Source organism: Neltuma alba, unplaced genomic scaffold (assembly GCF_004799145.2).
Source record: "Neltuma alba isolate B1F8T4 unplaced genomic scaffold, ASM479914v2 tig00011291_pilon, whole genome shotgun sequence".
In the NCBI taxonomy this organism is placed as follows: Eukaryota; Viridiplantae; Streptophyta; class Magnoliopsida; order Fabales; family Fabaceae; genus Neltuma; species Neltuma alba.
This window is the reverse complement of record NW_021636000.1, coordinates 102,632-120,570: the sequence shown is the minus strand read 5'-3', so window position 1 is coordinate 120,570 and position 17,939 is coordinate 102,632. Positions and strand designations below refer to the sequence as shown.

The window sequence follows — 17,939 nt, the reverse complement described above, 5'->3', positions numbered from 1 at the left end:
TATTAAAGTAAATATTTTGAAAGGTTTAAATGAAATTATGGATTGTTAGGATATATGAATTTTTGTGTTAAAAGACTTAATTATGGGTTATGAGAGGTTTGGGTTTTAGCATAAAATTAGAAACTTTAACTTATATATATATTTATATATTAGCTTAGGTAATTAATTAAATAGCTCGTGTATTGATATGCAAATATATTAATTGTGTAGATTAAATTATTAGATTGTTGGTTTGAGCACGGGATTAACCTTGTGGTAATCCTTTTTCTAGTGGGCGAGATGTAACCACTTTTCACTTATTATTCATACTCGTAAGTTGATTGTGATTAATTTTGAATTATATGAGATTTATGAAATATTACTGAATTATGATACGAGCTGTGAAATTATGTTGTTATCGAAATTTATCTTGTGAGACTTTCTTTACAAAATATATGTATTTACAATTATGATGATCTCATGTATTATGAATTAATTGGGAATTGGAAATTTGAATTGATTTTGATATGTTGATTATTTATTATGAATACATTATTTTGAGTATTGATATGTGAGGGGTGGCGGATGTTGATGATGGGAACTATATCAAAGAGGATATAAGAGGGTAAACTATGTACATTTGAGGATATAAAGTGATAGGGCCATCAGGTATACACTGATTGGTCCTTTGGCTCAATTACTCATTATAGGACATTGACACCCCACTAGTAGACTAGAGGGGGAACCTATGGTCCGGTCTTGTGCTGTGTGGATTTTGACCGGTCCATATCACTTGATCTGTGAGCTTATCTAATTACCAGTCACATGGATGAGGATTTAGCCCATGGGTTCAATCAGAGGATATAAGATGAGTGGATATAAAGGAGGTGAAAGGATTATTAATTGTACTTTGTTATATGCTTTGACAATATGAAATTTGTTTAAATACTACAAATTTGCAATTGTCTCACTTGACACATCACGAGTACTTGTATGCTTGATAAGTAGGATTGTTGGTTACTGAGGCTTTTGTCTCACCCCGTTGATTTAACTTTTTTTGTTTTCAGGTGATAGTTCCCATTCGAGTCAGTCAGGAAAGGCTTTGGAAGCTTGAGCTACTACTGAAAAATAGTAGTGCTTCCACCCCTTTGATTGTGTTGAATAGATGTATATTGCCATAATAGGACCCATTCCGCATACTTTGATATATTTGATATTGATTATTTTGATAGTATACTTTTAATAACTGTTACTAGATTGCATGCTGGTAGAAAGCCCGAGGCTTCTAGGTATTTGCATGTGATTTTTTTTTAGTATGAGTTGGGGATCCAGAACAATCCTTGATATCAGATGACTTTTGATTTTAGAAAGTTATGAAAGGTATGATTCAGTAATTTGTGTTATGGGCTTATGGTTGAAAATAACATTCTGGGTTCATAATGCCCAAAGCCCTATTTATAGTGAATCTCGATTTGCACAAAATTGATTTAGAAGGACTCTTTTAATCATGATAGATATATTTATATATTGCTTTAACTCTTTTCTATCATGATTAATCTCGTGTCGTTTAGGATGTTTATATAACCATGATAGTATTTTTAAATGTTTTACAAAGTTTCTATTCTATTATGGTTAGCTTTTCAGTATTGATTAATTTAAAAGTGTAGTAGTTTCGTTGTTACACACATTTTCTAGTGCTTCCAATGCTTATTCATTAGACCAATCCTACACTATTTTTCATTTTAAACATAATAGAAGCATCAAAACTATAAAAAACACATCTTACAGTACAAATCTTAGCTTGGCCAAATAGCACCCTTAGTCCTCAAATCATGAAATCTTTTAAACAACAACTCAAAACCACTTGAAACAACCTTGAACCATTGTGTTTTAACAAGATATAACATCAAAATTTTCATCCCCTAATCTTGTACATTTCGGCCAGCAACATTAAAGAGGGAAGAATAGATTTTTCAACCGCCCAACTCAAAGAAACAAAGCAAGAAACAACATAGAACAACCTACTAACATTAGATCAAAGCTTGGTTCATCAAAAGTAGGTGTCTTCCTCCTGATTATGCTTCAAGAAATAAAATTGCAAGAGTTTTTCCTAGTATTGTCATGTTGGTCGAAATAGAGGGGGAGGAGAGGTTCTATTTATAGCCGAAACTTTGAGTTGAATGAACCAAAATGCCCTTGGGAGCTAAAAGCAAGAATAAGGGCAAACTTGAAAGTTCAAGTAGCATCATCATTGCATCATCTATTTGCATTATCCTTAAATCATTCTTCTAGAAGGTGCTACGTGTCAATAATTTGGTGGAGGAGTAGGGAGATTAAATCTTAGCTATTGGATCAAAACTTAATCCTTAAATTTCCTCCTAATTTACTTGGCTCATGTTTGTCCAACTTTCTTAACGGCTTTCTGGAGCTCAGAAAATTTTTTTGTCTACTTAAAAAATTCATTTTATCTTTAAAGAAAATCTGTGAATTTTCTCGGCCATAACATTTCTTTTAAGCCTCGTATAAAATCATTTACCAAAATGCCCTTTTTATTAGCATAATCGGTTTTTTATTTTATTAAAGCCATTTCACTGGCTTTTTAGTTACGGGACTAATTTATAAAATTAGTACAACCTTTCAACCCTTTAACCTCATTTTTGCATATATTTTTTACATCTCTTGCTATCTCAAATAATTGCCTTAATCGGCATACTTTTTACCTATCATAAACTTATAAATTCCATTTAAACTGTCTCAGGGGTATTTTTGTCATTTATCTTCACAAAAGAGTCTTACACTATTATTTTGAATTTTTTGGGATTTTTTTGAAATCTTCTATATACTTTTCATTTTTACCCTTGTTAACCGTAACTTTTTGAATTTGCAATTTAGTCCCTACTTAAACTTAACCTCATACAGTCATCCCTTTGAGGTTTCTAACTTAACCTTCGGCTTGTATCTTACCTCTTCTCTTTCTAGACCTTTGAGACTTTACTAAAACCTTTGACTTTGATTACATTTCAGCCCCTGAAAATTTTTACTTTGCAGTTTAGTCTCTATTCTCATTCTAGTTCCTTTCACATCTTTAGGACTTTTGCTCAAAAAAGCTTGATAACCTAACTTCTTTAGGCTACTTTCAGGGCCCCTAGACTCTAAAAATTGGGGTGTGACATTTCTCTCTTTCTAGGTACTTCTGGTTCTCGTCAAACATTGCAAAAACATACGTCTCTACAGGTCTAGACCTTATCGGAGTGCCTCTATTAACATGTTGAATCAGATTGTCCAGGTACGTCCTCACATTATCGTAGGTAGCCACAAATGCCTCATCAGAAGGCCACCCACTCTTCAACACGACCACCTTCACATACCCAATCTTCGCACTATCCAATGTCGCGTGAATCGAGTCCAACATAGCATCGAACAAATTCTAGTACGCCCTCGAATTGTCTTGTATCACCATGTTTGGAGTAGTGAACAGAGCATATTGCTGAGATATGTGACGAGGGTTATCAGCATAGCTGATGTAAGGGTATACATTAGGCCAACAATGGTGCGTTTGCATAGACCAAGTAGCCTATGATAGGGTCCAAGTATGATCTAACGTCGTTCTAGAAGCTACCCTTGGACGAAGATAATCTCCTAACTATTAAAAGAAAGATAATCTCTTAACTATCATTCTTTTAAAAAATAGTTTTTTATTTAAAAATAATTAATTAATGATTATAAATTTAGATCGTTCAAATCGAATATAAACAGTTCAGATTTGATGAGCTTATGGTAATTGATAAGCACCGAAATTAGTTTCATATAGGAGTGCTTCACTTTGCAAACCAGAGTAAATTTATCTTGACGTTTATTTATATAGAAGAGATACGCCATATCGTAACTCTAACTAAGTTCCTGAATCCTTCCAATTATTTTATCATCTATATATGGACTTAAATCCACTTACACTTTGAACATCCTAATAATTATGTTTCCAAACGAGCATGAACCTACATTACACATTGTCGCTTTTTTTTTTTTCCAGGATTGCTATATCCATTATGTATGTTGAAAGTGCAATGGGATCCTCGTCATTTTAGCATTAAATTGAATTGGATGTATAAGGTTGAATCAATATTGTTGCAATTTGCAAAAGCTTTCCACCATTATACTAGCTCTGATCTTTAATATAAGAACTACTTAATTAACTTGAGTAGATTAAGGAAGCTTGTTTAGTTAGTTATTTATAATAAATATGTATTGCTTTTTCTATAATATCCTTACTAATCAAGTATATTGGCTAAAATTACTATTATTACAAGGACTACCTTAAAAAAATAGATAAATATGAGAGACAAAATGGATTATAGCCTTATATTTAGGACCAAAATAAAAATTAAACAAGCTTTTATATTAAATATCAGAGATATTATAATATAATATTGAATAAACCTGGTGGGATGAGAGTTTCAAGAATATGCTGACTTGTGAAACTGAAGTATCTTGCCTCTTGCCAGCAGCCAGCCAGCCACACGTAGTGCCAAACCCTCCATTCCCTCCGACATGTGCATGATTCCAAGCTGCAGCAACAATACTCCAATATTCATCCGATATGTTCATAACCCATTGAGCAAAAACTTGACATCATTTATACTTCTAAATACTTCAATTGGCCCATTCCATGGAAGTCATCCATTACTATCATTATAGTGCTCTTTTTAATTCGGTCATGTATTCTAGGGAGAAGTACCAAAAAGTCTCAATAATAAGGCGGCTATTGTCATTCTTTGCATTGGTTTGAAAGTTATTACTCCCTCCAGTCTTTGATATAAGAGTTTATTGGCTACTTTAAATATATTAAGAAAATTTATTAAGTTAGTTATTTGTAATAAATAGATGCTTTCTTCTTTAAAATATTCTTGCTAATGATATATATTAGCTATAATTATCATTTGATGGAATCTTTAACATGTACAACTAATACAAGAACTATTTTGAAAGGAAAAAAAGAATAAGTATGATAAACAAAATAGATTGAGATTTTATATTTAGAACCAAATTGAAAGTCTTAACCCTTATATTAAGGATCAGAAGTAGTATTATTTTGTTGTTAATGGAATTTTTTAGTAATTACATCCCTTTCTTGGGATTTTATAGCGATTCTCTTTATATTTAGTGTAACATACTATTTTAAAAAAATTGTAATTTAAAAAAATATATATAATATTATTATTTTATTATTAAATTAAGTTTAAAAAAAATGCTGGAGAATTTATTAAGAAGGGAGAAATTTGAGAGGAGAAGTATTCAACGAAGTTGAAAAATGGGAAGTGTTAATTGAAGAAGGAAGAGGAGGGAGGATGCAGTTGAATAAAAAGAAATAGGAGGCGATGTAGGTTGAAGAAAAATAAGGAGGAGAAGTAAATGCAAGTATGTTAAATATCTTAGAAAGACAGAGAGGAAAAAAAACAGAGAGAACGGGTAGAGCAAGAGAGAGCATGAGGCAGAGAGGAAAAGAAAGCAAGAAGTTGAGAGGCAGAGTACGTGATCTGAAGGTTAGGATAAGTTTGGGGATCATTTAAGTACATGAATATACTTCTTTTTATCCAAATTTATTTATGAATATTTCTTTTATATTAATAGTATTATTATAATGTTTAGAGAAAATTTTACAGTTTGAATATTAAGTAAATATGGAGTTTTGATAATATGTGATTGTAACAATTTAAAGATACATTATTAAAAAATTTTAATCCGTTTATATTTGTTCAATGATTGTTTTAAGAATTTTAAATTAAGCTTTTAATTGAATTTTTTTTTATATCTTAATATCCCATCTTCATTAATATATAAAGTGATGGTGTGTTTCCCTAGTGACAGAGAGTTAAAAAAGCTATTACTTAATGAAACTCATAGGAGCAAATACATTATTTATCCTGGGATGACCAAGATGTACCATGATCTAAAGTGAAATTGGTGGTAGCCTGGTATGAAGAAAGATATAAGTGAGTTTGTCTCTCGTTGCCTAACTTGTCAAAAGGTCAAGATTGAACACCAGAAGCCCCCAAGATTATTGCAAAATCTAGAGATTTCAGAATAGAAGTGGGATAGTATCTCTATAGATTTTATCATAGGTCTTCCTAGAACTCAATCTGGGCATGACGCTATTTGGATCATTGTTGACAAACTAACTAAATCAGCCCATTTTCTAGCTATCAAGATGAATTACTCCCTTGAAAAACTAGCACAGATTTATGTGAATGATATCGTTAGTTACATGGCACACTAAAGAATATTATATTAGATTGAGATCCACGATTCACTTCAAGATTTTAGAGATCACTGCAAGATGCGCTGGGGAAATAGTTGAGGTTTAGCACTACCTACTATCCCCAAACTGATAGACAAATTGAGAGAACCATCCAAACTCTTGAGGACATGTTAAGAACTTGCACAATTGAATTAAGAGAAAATTGGGATGATCACCTGCCTTTATTGGAGTTTGCTTATAATAATAGTTTTCACTCACGTCTTCAGTTGGCTCCTTATAAAGCATTGTATGGAAGAAAGTATAGATCTCCACTTTGTTGGACAAAATTGAGTGAGAGAAGTTTGATAGGTCTAGAACCGGTGAATCACACAACTCAGAAGATTAAGATAATATAGCAAAAACTACTTATACCCAAAGCAGACAGAAGAGTTATGCAAATAGGAGAAGGTGACCTTTGGAATTCATGATAGAAGACGATATATTTCTTAGAGTCACATCGATAACGGGCATTGGCAAATCGATTCGAGGAAAGAAACTGACCCCCCGTTTTGTAGGTCCTTATGAAATCTTAGAAAGAGTAGAACTGGTAGCTTACAGAATTGCCCTACCTCCACAACTAGCAAACATTCATAATGTATTCCACGTGTCACAACTCAAGAAATACCACCCAAATCCATCTCATGTGATCGAACTTGAAAAGATCGGGTTACAAGAGAATCTTACTTTCAAGGTCGAGCCCAAACGCATTCTCGACTTTAAGAATAAACAACTTCAAAATAAAACTATTCGGTTGCCTAAAATTTTTTGGAAAGGAATGTCTTCTGGGGATGCTAGATAGGAAACAGAAGAGCGGATGTGGCAAGACTTTCCAAACTGGTTTGATTATGAAGTATTATTGTTGTGTTGGCTTTGGTATTTGTGTTATACTAATACTTGTGTTATATTAATGTGTAGTATTAATGATTGTGATTGTACCTATTGCTTGAAGTAAATTTTTTCTCTTTCTGTGTTTCAAATTTTGAGAACAAAATTCTTTTTAGGTGAAAAGAGTTTTAACATACTATTTAAAAAAATTGTAATTTTAAAAAATATATATAATTAAAAAAATAGCTTTTCCACCGAGTAGAGCATTTATTAAAAAGGGAGAAATTTGGGAGGAGAAGTATTCAATCAAGTTGAAAAATGGGGAGTATTAATTGAAGAAAGAAGAGGAGGGAGGACGCAGTTGAATAAAAAGAAATAGGGGGTGGTGTAGGTTGAAGAAAAATATGGGGGAGAAGTAAATGCGAGTATGTTAAATTCTTTGGAGAGGCAGAGAGAGAAAAAAAGGAGAGAACAAGCAAAGCAAGAGAGAGCATGATGCAGAAAGGAAAAGAGAGCGAGAAGTTGAGTTGCAGAGCACGTGGTCAGAAGGTTAGGATAAGATTTGAAAATTATTTAGGTACACAAATATACTACTTTTTATCAATTTTTTATGAATATTTCTTATATATTTAGAGCTTTATATTGATAGTATTATTATAATATTTAGAGAAAATTTTACAGTTTAAGCATGAAGTAAATGTGGAGTTTTGATAATATATGACCGTAAAAATTTAAAGATACATTATTAAGGAATTTTAATTTGTTTATATTTGTTCAATGATTGTTTTGAAAATTTTAAATTAAGATTTTAATTGAAAAATTTGTTATTCAAAAACGTATAGAATGTTTTTACTGATTAAATTTAAGTTAAATAATTTATTTGAGTTATTTAATCTATCGTTGAAGTTTTAATCAGTTTGAATATTGAATAAGTTAAAGATCTATTATTGAAATAATTTTTGAAGGCTTAAAAAATTGTAAATTGAGAATTTTAATAAAAAAAATTTAGATTTTGGGTAATAAATATGTATTTATTTAAGTTATCAATTTACAATATTGTCTCATATGACAAAAAAGTTTTATTTTCAAATAATATTGTGTCTATTATAAATAGCTAGATCTGGGAGAATTAATATATTTTTATGATTTTAGATTAAAGGGTAACCTTAAAGTTTTAGAATAATTTTAAAATAATTTTTTATATATTAATAAATATTTACATGTAATCTAGTAGACTCTTGAGAATTTTGGAATAATCATTGTGTGAATATTTGTAAGCAAAAGGGTAGCAGGTAACTTTAAAAATTCTTTCATGTACATGTGAATTGTGTATAATTATATTTTGGATTTTCTAGTTTTTATTATATTATACTGAAATATTTTTATATATAATGAGCTTTCAAATAAATATTTTAATATATTACTTTATTTTGTTAAGATTTATTACTATTAATTTTTATCAATATTTAAATATACTGATAACTATTGAATTATAATGAATTGTTGTTAATTGGTACAAAAATTGTATTGCTATCTTATTTTAATGATATATTTATGGATGTATTTTTTTATGTAACATTATTTACATATGACATATGTATTGTTGGGTTGAGAACAGAAGGAGATATACATGGATATAAATTACCATGCGGTATATCATCACTTGATGCACAGTGGATGGCACTTGTCAAGGCTCCTTCTTCCATGTTTTCTTTTAGTCAGGAATTTATTGAAACTGTGAGACATGTGACACCTCCTTATTTTATTTTCAAGGAAGGGGAGCCATAGTCTAAACTTAAGCTCTATATCCTTAGCAGGATATATCTTAAGTATCAGTGAGTTTGAAATAATCCAGTAAAATGAATTTATTTCTATTGAACTATGTGTTAGCCTGTGACTCCAGTCAGCGGTATAAGGGTGGATAATGATATAAGAGAAGTTACATATTGTATTATTTTTGGATATATTGAAAAAATGATATTGGTATATTGTTGAATTAAAAATGAAATTGAGTTGAATGTATAAATTCGTGATTTTCATACACAAATATATACACACATATAAACAGATTTTTGTTTATCATATATATGATTTGCTTGTGTATGTTAGAATTTCAGTAGTTACTGAGACGTTAGATCTCATCCCTTATATTAACATTTTCAGGTGAAGGATCTAGTAGGAATCAAGAGAAGGCCCCGATGGAGTGAGTCGTGAAAGCTTTTGTACTCCTCAAGTACATACTATGTTATATTTTTATTTGCAATAATTATAAGATTTCAATGTTTTATTTTGTTATGTCTGAAAAATATTTTGAAATTATTACGTTTTTTGAATATTAAAAATACACATGACTTTTAAATGAAATATTTATGGTATTTAAGGATATAATCTGTTCCATTCAGATTACAATTAATGGCATGTATCAAACGAATCATTCAAAATACATACATACATATACAAATACATATACATATACACGTTTCTGCGTGAAAGAGGGAGGATGCACAAATACGCCAAAACAGACAGACTGAGCCATCCCTATTTCATCGTTCGGATTCCAAATCTCATTCATATCACTTATCATTTTTCCTTTTCATCAATTCTGCCTGTCTAAAGGCTTCACACATCTCACAATTAGCTGTAAAACTTGCCCTCCTATTCTAATCACACACCGTGTTCAAGTATCAGCTTTATTTCATCCATTATACCTTTTTAACACTTGAAAATTGAAATTTAAAATCGAAACTGAAATTCTCCACCACTACTATACTAAACTATAGATGTGATAGATAATTAACTTGCTTAACTACCGTCCATTTCATTCTTTCTTTTCACAGTATTTTTATGAATTTTTGAATATGATAATGTATATGCTTAGATGCTTGCATTATTGTAACCGAATTTATTACAACACACTTACAATTTTTTAAAGAGAAATTGAAGACATCAATTAGAACTTCGACATACAAAAATTAACTTGCGAGGAAAACAAATATTTTATAAATTATAACGTAAGACGTATATGTTCATCATTCGAAAACGAAATCTCAGAGAGAGAGGACCATACCGTACTTATATCATTTCTCACCGTTAACTGAATATTAGTTCTTTATAGAGCAAACGTTTCAACTAAATAGTACTACCTGGCTCTTTAATATGTAAGAGCTATTTAACTGAGTGTACACACACACACATATATTATATGAGCACTCTTATGTCCCAAAACCAAAGGGGTACTTGTTCTGTTTGTTGGGATAGAAGAGCCCAAAATGTCTCTCTGTCTATTGTCCCACCTCCTTATTCTCATCGAACATAGCGAAAAGATATGTCTCCACAGGTTCAGGCCTCATAGGAGTACCTGTGTTAACCTGAGGAATCAAGTTCTGCAAGTAAGTCTTAGCATTCTCCTCAGTGGCATGTTCCTCACCAGCGGAAGGCCACCCACTCTCCGATACAACCACTTTCACCGGCCCAATCCTCGTACCATCCAAAGCTGCATGCAACGAGTCCAACATGGCATCAAACAGATTCCGGTACCCTCTCGAACCATCCTGAACCAGCATGCTTGGATCAGTGAACGAAGCGTAATTCAGAGGTATGTCGCCAGGCCGGCTCCTACTATAGGCGAAGTAAGGGTATATATTGGCGAATAAGGGCGCTTTTGCGAACACCAAGTAGCCTATGATAGGATCGAAGTATGATCTGACGTCATCTCGGAAGCTACCCTGAGAGGGAGGATATGACTTTCCTATGAGGGTCATGTCAATGGAGATTGAGACCTTGATCTTCTCATGAAGGCCTCCCGCACGTATGGCTTGATACACATTTTGGATCGCCGGAAGGACGTGCGGCCCGGGGCGTACTGTCTGTTGGCTCCGTCGACGGGGTTCACTTCATTTCCGACGGCGATGTATTTGATGTTGACGGAGGGGTAGAATTTGGAAACGCTGTTTTCAACACATTCACGGGCGTCGTCGGCGTTGGTGGCGAGCCGGTGAAGGTCGGTGTTTGGGACGCCGAGCATGAGGTCGATGCCAGAGTCTCTGAGAGCTTCAAGAGCTTCTTGGTTGGGATCGTACAGTCTCATGAGCTTAATGTTGTTGGCTTTGTAAAGATCCACAACCTCGCGAGCAGATGGCAGATCATTGCCCAGCATGCCATAGCAAACGCCTATTTGGCCACCTGCTGTGCCGCAAATTTTTGCTTAATCAATCACTACCCGAGGAAATGGGCTTCTTACCTAATTATGTCAAACACTGGATAATGTTTGTAACTTCTTCTGAGTAAGCAAGCTTTTGCTTTTAATTAGGCCACTAATATCAATGCTGATTTCTAGCTCTAATCTAATTCTGTTTCAAAGAAAAGAGAAATTAATATGCATATATACCCCAGTAAAAACCATTATATACTTAGAACAATTTCATGACTATTGATCACTTGGCTCTATATATATACATATATTACAAAAGGCCAAACATACAGACAAGCTAGGATTTTCTTCGACTCTATGTAGCTTTAATTGCAACCGAGCCTGCTATGCATATGTTTACTTCTGTGCTGTCTGAGTTGCATACATACATACATATATATATATATATATATATTTATGGTTGCAGAGAGTAATCTTACAAAGAAAATAGCCTGCAAATCAGATGAGGACCTGTGATGCGAAGATTTGCTGTGAAGAGTGCGAATAGGAGCAGCAGCGAAGCCGGGATGGAAGCCACGAATGTTATGTTAGTGCTAAAGATGTAATATGAGTATACATATATTCGCAGTGAGTGAGTTCTGTCTGATCGATCTCCAATGATAGAGCTCTTTCTATTCTTATCGGCCATTTTCATATTTATTATGAATCACTACAAAATTTGAGCAGTGTTTACCAATTCAATGGATTCTTATCATCTATCACGCTCTACTTTCATAATCTGTTATATATCATTTTCCTTCTTAATTAGTAGTATTTCCCACCATTCATTCTTGGTCGCCACCAAGACACGAGGTGAATACTCAAAATGATGATGCATGTCTTAGTTTATTCTGTGCAGTTGTTTATCAGCCATCAATTATTTTGTTATTGAAATATGACTATTCTTTTAAATTTCATTTTTTTTAAAAAAAAATACCTCAAACTTTGAGTTATACATAAATAATCCTCCTAACTATATTATATAATTTTAGTAAAATAAAAGATAATACTAAATAGTAAATTAAATACTGCAATTTTTCCTTATAAATTTTGTATGAAGGTTCCTACCTGATAATGGCGAGATAAAGAGAGACACTCCGCGACCACTAACATTTGATCGTCTTGGTTCCGAAAACGACATGCATTCATCGCTTATGGTGTAAATAAAACGACAAGACGATTCAATAATGCAAGTAACATGAAGTCATCGCTTATGGTGATTTATTTGCTTTTGATTCTTCTAAAAGTATTGTTTAACTAGACTTTCTGTCCCCGTCATATAACTTAAAAGTCTTGAACGTTTATTAAGTTCTGATCAAAATTAGTTAACCAAGTTTTTCAAAACCTAGATGAAACAGATCCTATAAGAGATACTAAATTTATAAGATGATCAGTAGTTCAATACAAATCATTCGAACAATAAGAGAGAGAGAGAGAGAGAGAGAGAGAGAGAGAGAGAGAGAGAATTCAGTTTAATCACAGCATATGCTTGAAACATCGATATCTAGATATTCCGAAAACAATATATTGTCCAATGCTTTTTCTTGCACATTGATACGCCACTGCGAAACTATTATAACGAACCTATATTATCGATTCAGGTTAAAAAAAAAAAAAAATCTATCATTATCAATTACAGAATCTCCTTCCAAGAGGCAACTTGCGGACTTAGCTTCGTATTCAAGCCATATGACATGCAATGAAGATCTGATTTTGGCCCTCTATATATAATAAAGGGGCCAACTCCCTTACAAGGTAGTGTGTGCAGCGCAGCAACGAAAACCAAGAGAAGTTGTGCATAAACGTGTTTCCATAATGGCACGTTTGGTTCGAGGGTTAGCCGACTTCATAAATGGTGGTGATCCTCAGAGCAAACATGCTGTAGAACCTCAACCTTGATCCATTCCCAAAATACTGAATAGCGGCTCGCCACCATCTTCACCTGCTCTCCTCAACGGTGATAATCAAAAGCTTATTGGTTTAAGCAACGACACTAACATCAATTCCATGGCGATGTTAATGGAGTTCTCAAGGCTCCCAGCCTCATTAAGTGATCCCATACCACTTACTACTCTCGGTGCATAAAGTAACTCTACTATAAATAAACACCATGTACTACTCCCTTGTCAGAGAAAAGGCCTAGAAAATCTCTGCTGCGTCTGTGATGATTTATCTCAGCAAGTGCTTCTGGGTAACCAAGTTAATGATATTCTCTATTAGCTAAACTGATCTTTCAGTAACTTGTACCTTATTTAGTACTATTTTATATTTATCTTTAGACTTCCCTCCTCCAGTTCCGAATACTTGGGAGTTTGAGAAGAGAAAAGAACGATGAGCAGAAAGAGTTCTTGCCATATATCCTCTCCCGAATGCCACCTCCAGTTTCATATATCACTAATCTGTTGTCTATTTTGATTTAGTTAGCATTTACGATAAAATTATTCACATATAGAAGGTTTTCAATATTTGTCGATAAAGCATCATATGGCTGAACAATTTGCTCTGGGAAGTGCAGTTAAAAGCCACCAATACTTGAGAATGAATTTCCTCTCATCAACCAAGTTTTACATGGCAACAAACAAGAGTGATATGTTAGATCTCCAACCTCGATTTGAGAGGGCAACATTTTCAATCTCTCCACCGGTGGCCACATTTTGGGTTGCAGCAAACAAAAAACAGTGTCATACCTTCTTCTCCTCTGGCCGTCGCCTGCATAGATTCAAAAACTTGTTAAAACCAAAGTACTTCTACATTCGTGTTTTGAATCTGCAGAATCAAACAAAATATTGCATTTGTCCGACTTCTGTCTAACACGACAAGCTTATGGGCATTGGTGGTACTGGAACAAATCTTATGTAGCTTCCTTCAACTAATTACAAGCTACACGTCTATAAAGAAAGTGAAAATCAGAGTCAATGCCATAGAAAAAGATGGCCAAACCAGTGTACCTAAAGCATGTTGTGTTCTAAAAATAAGTAAATCGCCCTAAATCATATATCATCCGTTTTACCTGTATCATGCAAATAGACACCATAACAACACCCCCCAGATTTTGACATATATGCTCTTTTTATATGCTATTGTCTTCCTACGTCATTTGAGAATCAAATTCAACTGCAAATAAAAACTATGTTCTTATCTACTATAATAGATTTTAAATAATACGTGGGTGTGCGCCCTTAATTTTAATTTATAATACGTACATTTGATTATTACTGATTTGACTACTGTCCAACTACTACTAAACTGTAAAGTAGTGCTTTTATCAGTTCAATAAATGAACAGTCATGACATCGTATCATCCCACTTCCGACTACTTAAGTATAATGTTATTGAAGACGCTATTTCACTGTCAGGAAAATTTTAGCATAGTCTGTATCTTCAGGCTTAGCTTTGAGTTACAGTTATTTCTTTCACTGTCCATACATAACAGTTCTCCCTCCGCTCCACAATCTGGTTTTCCTAACTTTAGATTAGACCATTTAGTGCTAATATTAAGGAAGTTATCAGTTTCATGCTGTTCCCAAGAGTAGATTCATGATTGACCACAAATTGTTATCATTCCCCTCCCTTCCCATCTTAATGCAAAACTGCCCACAGGTAGAAGAGGGATTTAACCTGGAAAAAAACAGCTTCTCCATGGTCGCATTGAGTACAACGAACAGACTTTGTACGTGGAAGAGTAGGATCTGCAGCTACATCCTGCAGCACTTGAGTGCGCTCCCCAACAGAATGATGTATCTCATTTCTATAGACACATTTATTATCTGCAGCCTCCAGAAAATGACGAGTAACTGATCAACAGGTATGTGGCTGAGCATACTCATGTGAAATTGGATGCAATTCCTCCATAGCAAAAACATCAGCAATTAATTTTTATAAGAAAGCATAGCAGTGTAAAACAAACTTTATAATCGAAGTGCAAAAAAATGAGAACAGAAACACTGGCAATAAAACCAACATGGGTTCAGAAAAGTGCTATAATGAAAATATATTCTAAACAAAAACCACTGCGCCTTAAGTCATAGGCATCTGTCTGGCTACCTTGGACTTATTGGCTCCAAGATTTTGGGCATTTAAACAGTATGGAGGCAGAGCAGCCACACAATACTAACTAACCAAAATAAGTATAACATACCTAGATGGTCGAGTTTTTCAATCATCAAATAACTTACGGTATTACAAAGTGAGGACAATTTGCCCTTGAATCGACATGCATCAAAATTATAAAACCCAAAATACTAAGAAAACGTGATTGAGGAATAGAATATCATATGCACGTTTCTTCCAAACCAATTAGATTTCATTTACATAATAAAATGAACATGATGGTAATGAATGTATTCTAATTTATCAACAGCAGTTGGGTTCAATGGTGAGAGACTTGACACAATTTAAGCAAAATCTTGAATTTGAGCTTTGTGGACGGAAGAAAAACCGCATTGGAAGAGCTTCCCCCTCACTGGAGCTCAACCCAACTCAAAGCCAGATCAATTGGCAGTATTGGATGGGGTGGTTAATCACCAAAAAAGAAACATATAATTTTGATGCATTTTATCAACATTGAGATGAAGGTTAAAAGGCATCCTTTAACCCTCTTTGAAGCCCAAAAATATTTTGGAGAGGGTGAAATTTGTTTTTAGGAAATTAAATAATGGCAGGAGCTTTATAAGCAGAATCAATTAGCATATACCAAAAGACTTGACATTTCAAAAGGACATAATGAGTCAATTTGCATTTGACTTTGGGTAGAAGACAACGGAAATGGACTATTACGAAGAATGGAATGTGAGTCGCGGAGTGAAAATATAAGAACAGCAGTTCCACAGAAGTCCAATGATTCAGTCCCTTGACTCAAAAATGAACGTAAACAAGTGCTATTCGTATACTAAATCAACCAAGAAAAAATACATCAGATTTCAAAAATTATATTCCATCTTATAAAAAAGATTTGAGTAGATGATCTTGTTCGCATCAAACTCAGTGTAGAAAAATGTAGCTCTTCTATAGTGCAATCTTCCATATATAGATTACTAAACAAACCAAGGCATCTGAGCCTTGGCATTCTAGAAACATTTAATCGGTAGAATCTTCAATCAAAATTCATAATTAAGCTCCTCAATAGCAAAAATACATCAGAAGGAGTAAATAGTCAGAGCGGAAACCCATAAGTTCTTTCTCTAATGAGGCATATTGCTTCGAGAGAAACATGTCATCAGAGTAAACCTAAAAATAGTTGGATAAGTAACTAGAGTGTCTATTGAGTAAGTCTAACACTTTGCAGCAACGCATGAACAAGAAGGAAGGTTAAAGGGAAGAGGGGGGGGGGGGAAGCGGAGGTAAGCTAAACTAAACAAGACCCTGGTGGTCACAGTTACGGCAAGCGTTGAGGAGAATCTTCTGCTCCTTCTCCTCCTTGGGATACAGAATGTTGTTGCTGAAATCAAGAGATGAAGAAAATAATGTGAAGATGGAAGCCCATGTTCAACGTCGTAAAAGCATCGTAATGAAGGCAAGGAAAACAGGTAGCAACCATTCGCGGCAAAACTTCATAGTACTCATCTTGGAAGGGCCAAGAAGAAGGAGACGCTGGAGATTGGGAGGTGCGAAAAAAAAAAAAACTGAAACTTCCGGAGAATGGAGCTCAGGGCTTTCGATTCTCGCGGGTGTAGGTAGACCTGGGTCTTTTGGCGGGCGCCTATGCTAAGACCATTTTTTTATTTTTTTGGGCTTTTGGGTCAAGCTATGCCAGGATCATTCTAGACTTCTCATAAAAACTGGCTAAATAATGCACACGGCTGAATTTTCAATTTTGAATTTTTAAGGGTATGTGTAGATAACAATTTTTATGCAACTAACTTCATTGTCATCAATTTATCCATTATTTATTAATAAAGTGTAACATACAGATGTATTTAAATATGATATCTCCAAATTTAAAATGGCTTTTTGGTTGGCCAAAAAAATAGGTTCTTTTTTTCCACCAGATTTAAAGAGGTTATCCGCTAAAGAAGTTAAATCTAGAGGCGCGCGCGCGCGCACATATATTATCTTCAAGAATAATGTATACCCACACTGAAAAAATGTGCTAACTAATAGACAAAAAAAAAATATCTGCACAAACTAAGAAATGAAGAGGATTCGTTAGTAATGTTTAAACAGTAAAAAATTACTTCCTCATGGCTTAAATATCAAGAAAATTTTATATAATTAGCCAATAAAACTTTATTGAATACGCGTGATTACCTTGATAAATGTATTTAACAAACCGGCGCAGAACTTCTCTATTACGCAGCCTCTCCATTTAGCCTCCACTTAGATAAAACGGTGTCGTTTTGCAAAAAAAAATTTTCAAAAAAAGAACATTTACAGTCTCTTCCACTCCAATGGAGCCTTTATCGTTTCAGTCTCTTTAGTTCTTTATTCTTCCATGGCAGTATTCTCTTCTTTCACACATCTCACTGTTGTTAGTGATAATTCGTGATTCCCTACCGCGATTCTCTTTATCCATTATGCTCTTCTATGATTTTTTTCACCTGTTATGCTCTTCTAAGTCTTCACCACCCATGGCCCTGTTCACTGTCACCCGCCATCACCCAGATCTGGCTCGTCGTAGAGAGAAGAGAGAGGGTAAGGTTCCATTTTTCCATA

At 33.8% G+C, this 17,939-nt stretch overlaps 1 protein-coding gene and 1 pseudogene across 1 annotated transcript; one reads left to right on the top strand and one right to left on the bottom strand.

Annotated features, from left to right (window-relative positions):
• Positions 1–10,176: 10,176 nt before the first annotated feature.
• LOC114711503 (glucan endo-1,3-beta-glucosidase, basic isoform-like) lies at positions 10,177–11,817 on the bottom strand (annotated as a pseudogene).
• A 1,943-nt stretch (positions 11,818–13,760) lies between these two features.
• On the top strand, positions 13,761–16,609 carry LOC114711505 (uncharacterized). Its single transcript, XM_028895919.1, has 2 exons — positions 13,761–13,992; positions 14,896–16,609. Exons 1-2 carry the CDS (start codon positions 13,773–13,775, stop codon positions 15,084–15,086), a joined length of 411 nt encoding a protein of 136 aa, XP_028751752.1. The 5' UTR covers positions 13,761–13,772; the 3' UTR covers positions 15,087–16,609.
• Positions 16,610–17,939: the final 1,330 nt, after the last annotated feature.